At 38.4% G+C, this 9,745-nt stretch overlaps 1 protein-coding gene across 1 annotated transcript; it reads right to left on the bottom strand.

Annotated features, from left to right (window-relative positions):
• Positions 1 to 2,340: 2,340 nt before the first annotated feature.
• On the bottom strand, positions 2,341 to 9,252 carry LOC121426502. The gene is made up of 7 exons (XM_041622833.1): positions 8,563 to 9,252; positions 7,240 to 7,428; positions 6,754 to 6,861; positions 6,190 to 6,450; positions 4,995 to 5,193; positions 2,864 to 3,007; positions 2,341 to 2,427 (listed from the first exon to the last, which is right to left on the bottom strand). Exons 1-6 carry the CDS (start codon positions 8,621 to 8,623, stop codon positions 2,890 to 2,892), a joined length of 936 nt encoding a protein of 311 aa, XP_041478767.1. The 5' UTR covers positions 8,624 to 9,252; the 3' UTR covers positions 2,341 to 2,427; positions 2,864 to 2,889.
• Between the last annotated feature and the right edge of the window lie 493 nt (positions 9,253 to 9,745).

Genomic DNA, 9,745 nt, shown 5'->3' with positions numbered 1-9,745 from the left:
AGGGGGTAATCCTAACTAAAGACTGAAGTCTTAAGTATATGTTAGTTTTTATTGTTATAAACAAGATAAGGTATCTCATGTGGTCTTAATATATAATGCGAACGCGAAGGGCGAGCTAAAATTCTTTGATATTTTATGACCTCAGAACTGAAGATTCTGAGCAGTTTTTATAATCATGAACAAAGATAAGTATCCAACTAAACAATGCGAGCACGAAGCGCGAGCCGAAATTTTCTCGTCCCAAAACGCACGTTTTATTCCTATTTTGAGTTATATATTTCTTAGCATCACCAAAGACCCAAAATAGTAGGGGGGACATTTGATATTGTGTCCCCCAACTATTTTGAGTAGGGGGACACGTCCCCCCTGTCCCCCTGGGATTTCCGCCCATGCCGGTACCCATTTACCTCACCTGGGTTGAGTGCAGCATATTGTGGATCAGTTTCTTGCTGAAGGAAATTACGCCATGGCTGGGATTCGAACCCACGACCCTCTGTTTCAAAGTCCGAAGACTAATCCACAGGGCCACAACGCTCCACAGCGAGCGCGAAGCACGAGCTTAATTTTTTTTTATACTGACATAATAAAGAAGCATTTTGACAAATTTTGGCAAGAATTTCCAAACAGGATAGGTATCTCACAAATCAAACAATGCGAGCGCGCAGCGCGAGCTGAAAATTTTGATATATTAATTTGTGTAAATCAAACAAAATAATGAAAGCTTGATGTGCGAGCTAAAGAACTGGATATATGAAGTGTCATTTAATCCTCTTAAATGGGATTCATTACACAGGCAATGCGAGCGCGAAGCACGAGCGAAAATTTTTATATAAAGTCTATTTTTCAATTCTTTCCCTCATCTTTTTCTTGTTTCCTTTCGGGGTCGGGCCGGCCGTTAACGAGGCTGTAAATTGCACATCATGGGTATAATAACTCTTTCTTACTTTTCTTTTTGTTTTTCTTAGTTACTATTAAGATAAAGAGTACACTTTTTTTCTGCAGGTTGTCAAAAAATAGGGGGGGGGGGGACCGGGCCGACTCGGCCCCCTCCTGGATCCGCGCCTGATTTTCAATTTTATGCGAAACGATATTTCGTTGATCGATTTACTACCCGCTGATGTGAGGAAGCTGCTCGCATATTATGACGTCACAAATAACAAAATTTACATTCTAATAACTATTTCAATTATTGATGGATTTCCATCAACCCTTAATCCATATTTTTTCAGCTAGTTTTACAATAATTTTTTCGTCAGACCGAACTTCTCCTTTAAATTTTCTTTTCTAACGTCTTTTTCTTTCTTGTGTCAGAATGGGGTTTGCTCTTTCAAAGACTACACACCATGAATATTCATAACACGAATCGAATATAAAAGCAAATCGAGCAACTCGCCAGCATGGTGCAATGGGATAAACCTTGCACTTTCAGTACCAAGGTTGCGATTCGAATCCGAGAATGTGCTAATGCCTAATTTGGAGATTTTCACTGTGTTGTTCAAACTTAAGGCGATGCGTCGAAATAATACAAGTCGAAATCAATTTAGTCAATTTATCTGTGGTACAGAAAGAAAAGGGAAATAGTTTCGGTAGGAAATAAGTTTCAGCGCCAAATCATGCCCACGACAATTTGTAAATGCGTGGTTCATTTTCTATCCCGGTTTTCTATTATGATCTTTGTGGCGAACTTTGTTGTAAAACTTTTTATCCTTTCCCCATTTCTTGTTTTCTATTAAATTGTGATCCATCATTTTTTTACGATATGTGCAAAATAATTTAGAATGTCAAAATTGGTACATTAATATAATAACATAATACATAAAAAATTGAATTATCAAAACCTTATGGTTGGTGTTGGAGTTAGGTTGGTGCTCTTCAATTTAGTACAACCTTATAATCAAGGGTTGAAAAGAGTATTAAACAGTCTGATTACATCGAACAGTCTGATTACTTTACCCATAGACCTATTAGGTTTAAATGCTCGTTAATCAAGACGATTACATAACATTAAGAATAAGTGATTAGGAAGGAACACTAACTACTATCAAATATTCCTAAAAACACTCTCATAGGCCAACAGGTGTATATTCATAAACTATTTCACCGCCACGACTACGTGAGAACTTTAAACTGAAACCATTTCAGTTATGTAATGTTTTCCTTGGAACGTAGACTGGAACCACTTCCACGGCAGAGCGTCTCCCCTACTTGACTCGGCGATGTGACTCCGGAATCTACTCATCCAGAATCGAAACGACTCCAATTCGTAGGCTACAAGCCAGTCGTTCCATATTGTAAATACCATCAGCTTGAACTTGGAAGTCCGTTTCCACACCGTCTGAACCCGCTTGCCATCCAAATCTGCCATTAGGATATCATGGGGATAGCCGTCCTCAGTTGAAAGATAGTCAGACCAAAATATCTTGCCAACTTGTAGTGAGATAGAGGTAAAAGACAAAATGAATGGTTTTGGGATTATGTTCTAAAATTCGGAATTTAGTGGCCGTCAGAGTAAGCCACTGTAGCCCAAATTTCCTTACACCTTCAGTTGTTGAACTTTATCAGAGACCCCATTGCATTATATTTTACAATTACACGTTGAACCGTTGGCTTTTATCAATTTTGACTATGGAAAGCGGTAGACGCCATAATTCGTTACGTGACCTTCCAAACGAAGCAAACACTAGCGTGTGAGTTGTCATATTTTACGATGAAAGTGTGCTCGACTAACGGACTGAGCGTTTTCCATGTTTACTGCAAAGACTGGCGTCTTTCGCTTTCCATAGTTCAGGCCGATTTCAATTAATATCAAATAATTATAAAACGACGTCCTACAGATTTGGCAAATTGAATCCTTGTTACTTACTTTTATCTTCCACGACGAGTTGGCATCTAGCTACTCCTTTTGGCATTTTTTCCTCGGAAAATAAATGGACACGGCCAGCAGTGTTCATACAATCGTCTACGGCACAGCCCATTATCCCCCATCGAATCCATCCAGAAAAGTAATCTGTAATGAAACAATACAAGAGCCGAAAACATACTTTTTAATATCACTGAGATAAGCACGAGTATTCTTTCACTCCAATGACTGAATGTGAATTACAGGGCATGACTCCAGTGTTCCATCTCACAAAGACTTACACTGTAAAACTGTGGTGTTAAAACTGACACCTATTTGTGTTAATAGAGGACCACACCCTGAGGTGTTAAAATAACACCATAGAAATTGAACATAACACCAAAGAGTGTAAATGTAACAACCATAGGTATTGTAATAACACCTATAGGTGTAAAACTAACACCACCAATTTAACACCGGTGTAAAATAACTGGTGTGGTCTTCTATGTACACCGGTTAACACCACAGTTTTTTTGCTGTGTACGATTGATCCAATCAACCTCAACTATACGGAAATCCATCTATGTCAGATTTTTATTTCTACAGGAAATTTGCACAATGTTCTTTGTAAGCAAATAGTAGTACACCAATTTGTCACGACAACGATGGATGCACGAATATAAATCATTATCTAGAAATTTTGAATTAACATGCATTTGAGATGTTGGCGTTGCTGGCAGGGTGACCAGATTTCACAAAATGAAATACGGGACAATCGACAAAAGGATCAACAAAGATACACAGTGTTAGACTTGTGCAAAATATAAGAATTGAAAGGGGGGTAAACGAAAGAATGAAGGGAGAGAAAGACAAAAGAAAAGAGATGAATTGAAAAGAAAGAAAGAGAAACGAACTGAAGGGGAAAATGAAGAGAAAAAATAAAGAAAGTTAGAATAAAAGAAGAATGAAAGAAAGAATAAAAGAGAGAGTGAAAAAAAGTTTCCTTCATTCTTTAAAATTAATATAGAAAGAAAGAAAAACGATAATAATATAGGGTATTTGTATTGCGCACGTATCCACCTTGTTAGGTGCTCAAGGCGCTCCTATAAAAGAAAAGGAAGGGAAGATGAATAAATGTGTGAAAGACGAAAAGGAGAGAAAGGAAAAAAGAAAATAAGAAAAAAGGGGTGGAAAGAACGAATGAAGGAAAGAAAAATGTTTCCTTCATTCTTTGGAAGAAAGAAACAAAGAAAGAAGAAAACAGGAAGGAAGGAACTTCGGAAGGGAAAGAAATGATAAGGGAAAAGAATTAGAAGGAAATATATAATAAATAATGAAATAAAGGAGGAAAGAAAGGGAGGAAAGACTGAAGGGAAGAGAGAATGAAAGAAAGAGAAAATAATGGAAGGAGAAAAAGAACAAAAAAGAGAGAAAGGGGGAAGGAAGCAAAGAAAAGTTTAAGGAAAGAAAGAATGAATTCAGGAACTAAAAAATGAATATTTAATAAAGGAAAGTATACACAGAGAAGAGAGAGAAAGATTCAGGGAATAAAGATCTGAAATAAAGATAGATGGAACAAAAAAGGGCAAGCAGGAAGGATATAAAGATGAACAAAGAATGATACAAAAGAAAGAAAAGAGGAAAAAAGTTCAAACTTCAAGCAAACAAAAAATCCAGTCATCTAACAAATATCACAATGATATTTGGTGTTTTTTAATATATTTTTAGAATTTTGAAAAACTAAAATGATTAAGATATATTTCAAAGTGAAACAATTGTCAAACTTAAAAATTATATGAAACATAGCGGCATCATACACAACAAGACTCAAAACGAAAGCTGAAACAACAAGATCTAGTTATAGGAAAACTCAATAATTTGTTCCACCGATTACATCTCCAAATTAGTTTAATTGTTATCTCTGCTTTAATTCATCACTTTTAAATGTATTAACTACATTTTGTTCATTATTCTTAAATACGGGACAAATAGACGTCCCGGGAAGGGTTTGTCGGGACGCCGGGACAAAGGAGCAAACTACGGGACAATCCCGGGAAATACGGGACGTCTGGTCACCCTGGTTGCTGGCTTTCCATAGTTGTGGATGAATCGAAACATAGACATGATAGAAATAGAAATCAAAGATGTTGCATACCTTCTGATGTGTGAAATGGCCAGGACGAACGGACCTGGATAGGCAGGACTATCCTCTCGTGTAGGCCTAGTAATGTGGATTTCATCATAGATTGTCTCCTCCTGGAGCATATCCGGAAGCTGGTGGCGCGTTATGAGACCGGATTCGCTGTTACCCAGATACAACCAGGTAAAATTGTTGTCAAGCAATATACTCCTTCCTTTGACAGAATAGAAACACAAAATATTCAGTTATATATTCGTTCATGATGGTTCTAATACTGCCATGATTCTAGCATCGCCAGTAGCTAAGTATGGCAGAAATACCGATCACCGAGAGATGGCGAAGTCAGTACAAGTAGGTAGGATGAACATGGTTGCGGAGGGGCACATGCCCGGGGGGGGGGGGGGGGGGTTGGTGCCAGAAATTATTCGATGAAAACGTGCTCCCGAAATTGATTAGGGCCTCTTTCTTTTTTTTTAACTGTCAGATTTTGCCCCCCCCTTCTCTTCTGGTAAACCCCCGCTTAAAGTTTTTTTTTAGTTGGTTGGTAACCCCCTTTCACCATCTACACTGCATCAATGGTGTTGCCGCCGCGTGTTGCTCTTTTGCTAGACCGTGTCCACTCTGTCTCTGGGTAACCCCTGTAACTTATCTTGTATTATGAATTGTTCAATCAATACCACGTATTATCACCCTGCCTATTGCCAGTGAAGGGGAGTTTGTCCCATCCTCACTGTCAGAGGACCTGGGTTTATTGTAGCTTCTCTATTTGGTTATGAAATAAATATGATTCATAATATTCCGTTCGCACCCTGGATGAAAATGCCGCTACCGGACTGTAGCGCGACCAGGGGCCCCGTTTCATAAAGGACTTGCAACTGTGGCGACTTTGCCATTATGACAACTACCATGGTAACAGGGATCAGCAGTCAATCAGAATCAAGGTTGCCTTGATAATGGCAAAGTTATACAGTTGCAACCCTTTATGGAACAGGCTCCTGGACGGTCTCCTACAGACTCACAGAAAACAAGTTTTAATACGGTCCATTACAAAATGCAAAGACCACGACTAAAGATAAACACAATATTTTTGCGGTGGGTCTTAGCACTTTTTCCTCGGTTTTATGGACCTTATTTGAAGAAAGAGAAAATCCAGCCTGTTGTAAGAAATTCCACATTGAAAAAAACATGGTAGAAGGCCCCAATAACTAACCTTGTCCGGGATACATTTCGGTGAAGTCGTTGAAACGCTCAAAGTGGCCAGAAGACCTTGGTCGGCCACGGTAGAAGACGTCATTCGCCGCAACGTAGACCAGATCATTCAGGCGATCGTAGGCCGCGTAAAATTTGTATTGCGCTTTCATTGGATCGGGAGGAGCTATCAGTATCTCGTGTTCTAACTCAAATGTCGGCATCTTGAACAACAAGAGCTTTCCTTCATTATCGACAATCGCACCGATCTCCCCGTTTTGCTCTGCATTGAAATGATAAAAAAGTGGTTTTGCTTCGTCTGTTTCAAATGCTACCATGGATAAATTTGATGGGCATGTGAAACCTATGATAATTGTCATGATAATGATAACACTAGTAATCAACTCTGAACAGTTATCCAAATAATTATGTTGACGGGGATGATAAGCGAACCAATATGTTGAGCTTTTTTGGATAAAACTTTGTCATACCATCCAGAAAATAATGCAATGATTTAATTTTTTTCCAAGACAAAAAGAAGATAAAAAGGAAGATCAAGAACAAGAAGCACATGAGAAAAACTTACGGCACTCGTCACCATAGTAACCGAATGCACAGTCGCAATCGTATCCCTGATTATACGGATGTGCGTAGCACTCCTTGGCTTGACTACAGGGGTTCGATAAACATGGATCTGTTGGTTGGATTAGCAAAAAGAAAAAAAAAACCGACAAAAAACAAACAAAATACAGATAAACAAATACATACAATCTATATAAAACACACATAAAATGGTTTGGTTGCAGTGCCAAACGTTCTAACTATCGATGACCTTTGAATAATGCATCTCCTGTAATGTGCTCGGGGAAGAGCAAATGACAGCCGCCCTCAATCATGCATATCGTACGTATTCACCTTTCACCACTCAGCGTACTTTTCGTATACACTATGGCGTCATTGGCCTTCCATATGATAAGAGTCATAGAAATCAGGAGGGCCTATATCAATCTTTTTTAATGGATTGCCCCTGCCTACTGCGTAATCTGTATGACCGTATTAGTCAAATATATACCTTTGGCAGGAGCACAATAAACGATGGATGTGGTGGCGGTTCTGTCCTGGTTTCGTTTGAAGACAGAACTTGCATTGACAAGGGTTCCTTGAACCAGCACCCCATCCTCTATCCTTAAGTACCGGTAGCTTTGACACTCAGAGGTCCTAAGTGTCGACTTTAGCCGAGTCCCTCCGATAGTCGTGGAAGCTTGAAACAGAGAGGTAATAATGGCGGAATAGATAATCACAAAAAGGATACGCTAGAAAGGACAAAGAAAATCCAACAAACTCCAAGATTACTGAAGTGTGTTGTCTTTATGGTATTGGTCTGAAACCTCCTGAAAACATTCGGAAGCAACTTTTCCAGAACAATTACTTATTACTCTGAACACAAATGAAATAGGACTTTTGACAGGTCACTGAAAATCAGCTCGTATTCTGCCAAAGATCTCTGCAGGACTGTCAGAAAGAGAACACTAAAAGAACTTTGAATGACTGACCAAGACACCCCCTTGATCCGAGACGGAAAACTCTGAAACACTGAATGACATTTTTTTGTCTAGCGGAGCTTGTAGATATATATAGTCCTATACAGCGACCATTCAATCGAAATCTTATGGTCTTTCAGAGGTTTTTTATGGAACATGATCTTTCGAAAATATTTCTTGGAACTTTCACCTGTCTTTCAATGACTTTTTAAGGATCTCTTGGCAGTCTGTTAGTGATTTCGACCCAAAAATTGAGAGACTGTCCAAAGATCGTGGAAAGACTGACAGGGCGATTCAATGTTTTTCTTTTGTTTTTATCTCTGTGTTTTTTTTTCTCTTATAGCTCCATTTTTCATTTCTATTTTAAAAGATAATCGAGTCAAGTTCAGCCTTGGTCCTAGCAATTGGTCCACTTCCGGTACTACTGGAGGATCATCATCGATCAAGAATATGCTCCTTTATTTTCATGCAAGAGATGACAAATGTTGTTCAAAATGTCTAGCCTGGACAACACAGCACTGAACATGTTGAATCGGCCAAGAAGTCCTTTGAAAGCCCACCGTTGGGATAGTGCTGGAAGACCAATGAATTACAATTTTCATGAAAAACCTCTGTTTTTTAATATTGTCTGAGAGCCTATGGAGATTATGAATTACAGTGGTAATATAGCGTTCCTAGGCCTATTCCCTTTTCTTTTACGTTCGTCTCTCTTCATATCCTTCCTATCTTTCCCCTCTTACATGTCCCTCATTTTCAATACTTGAAAATCATAGGATAGTTTGCCCCCCCCCCCCCCTTATAGCAGCACGTTGAGCATAATCAAAGTCAAACGAAACATTATTGATCATACTTACCCGTCAAAATGATCGCCGTGACGAAATATATGTGTTCTAATCCCAGAAGACCAGCAAACATAACTGCAGTTGATTGGTAGGCCTACTTCAGTGAACTTTTGAGTACAGTACTGTGTTCCGTCTTAAATTTGGGTTAATCTAATTCTGATAGATTTTGCGCTTGATGCTAACACAGCAAGTGCTTTTGACAATTACACTGGCCAGTGAGAAGAATTATCAAACTCTTAATCTATATAACTCAGGGCAGAAACTTGTCACCGCCCATAAAAGCTTACAATTGATTTGGAACAACAATTCTTATTGGTCAGCATAAAAATTGCGATAAAAATATTGACCGGCCACCAGGGCGTCACTAAATGGGAGTAGTGGAAGGAAATAAAATAGATAAGATAGGGAGAAGAAAGAAAGAAGAAAAGGTAGAGTATGAGAATTTTGAGAGGAGGGCTGCGAAACACTATAATACCCCTCTTAAATTGGAAATTAAAATTGGAAGCAAATAGCACCAACTAAAGGGGGTCTCACCCCCCTGTCTCTTAAAATATCCCGGTGTTTTCCCCGACGGACAATACCGGATTTATTGGTCTACTTACGTGTTCCGGGGCCTATGTCACGTTTTCCTGATTTAATAGCTGTAAGAATCCTGGCTCCACGCAAATTATTTCAAATATTGAAATCAGACTCGCTATAGATTATTACACTGCAAAAACTCCGGTGTTGATTAAACACCAGCCCAGAATATATATACACTGTAAAAACGCTGTTTAAAATTTTAAGCACTTTGTTTAAGCCCGTCACTCTAATAACTACTGTTTAAACTTTTTAAACAAATGTTTAGACTTTTTAAAAAACTGTTTAATTTTTAAACAAGTTGTTTAAATTTTTTAAACAAGTTGTTTAAAAAGTTAACAATTACAAAACAGTTTTAACAACCTGTTGTTAGAGTGACAGGCTTAAACAACGTGCTATTTTTTTTAATGTGTACAGTATGTACATACCAAAGAAGTGTTAAGCAACACCAGTTTCGTTTTGGTCTAACACCAGATAGGTGTTATACAACACCAATTAGTATTAAAACAACATCGGTTTGATGCATGGACAGATTCCGGGCTGGTGTTAAATCAAGAACGGAGTTTTGCAGTGTAATAATCGTTTGTAATATGATGACGTCATATTATCAACAATG

Source organism: Lytechinus variegatus, chromosome 13 (genome assembly GCF_018143015.1).
Source record: "Lytechinus variegatus isolate NC3 chromosome 13, Lvar_3.0, whole genome shotgun sequence".
Lineage (NCBI taxonomy): Eukaryota > Metazoa > Echinodermata > Echinoidea > Temnopleuroida > Toxopneustidae > Lytechinus > Lytechinus variegatus.
The sequence above is the reverse complement of the archived record's forward strand: the minus strand, read 5'-3'. Positions and strand labels throughout refer to the sequence as shown.

Excerpts from the sequence above, each read along its gene's own strand:
- LOC121426502 (XM_041622833.1), bottom strand. The coding sequence starts at position 8,623 with ATGTTTGCTGGTCTTCTGGGATTAGAACACATATATTTCGTCACGGCG. Across the intron at positions 7,429-8,562 it reads CACGGCGATCATTTTGACGG|CTTCCACGACTATCGGAGGG; the intron begins GTAAGTATGATC and ends CTCTGTTTCAAG. Across the intron at positions 6,451-6,753 it reads TTACTATGGTGACGAGTGCC|AGCAAAACGGGGAGATCGGT; the intron begins GTAAGTTTTTCT and ends ATTTCAATGCAG.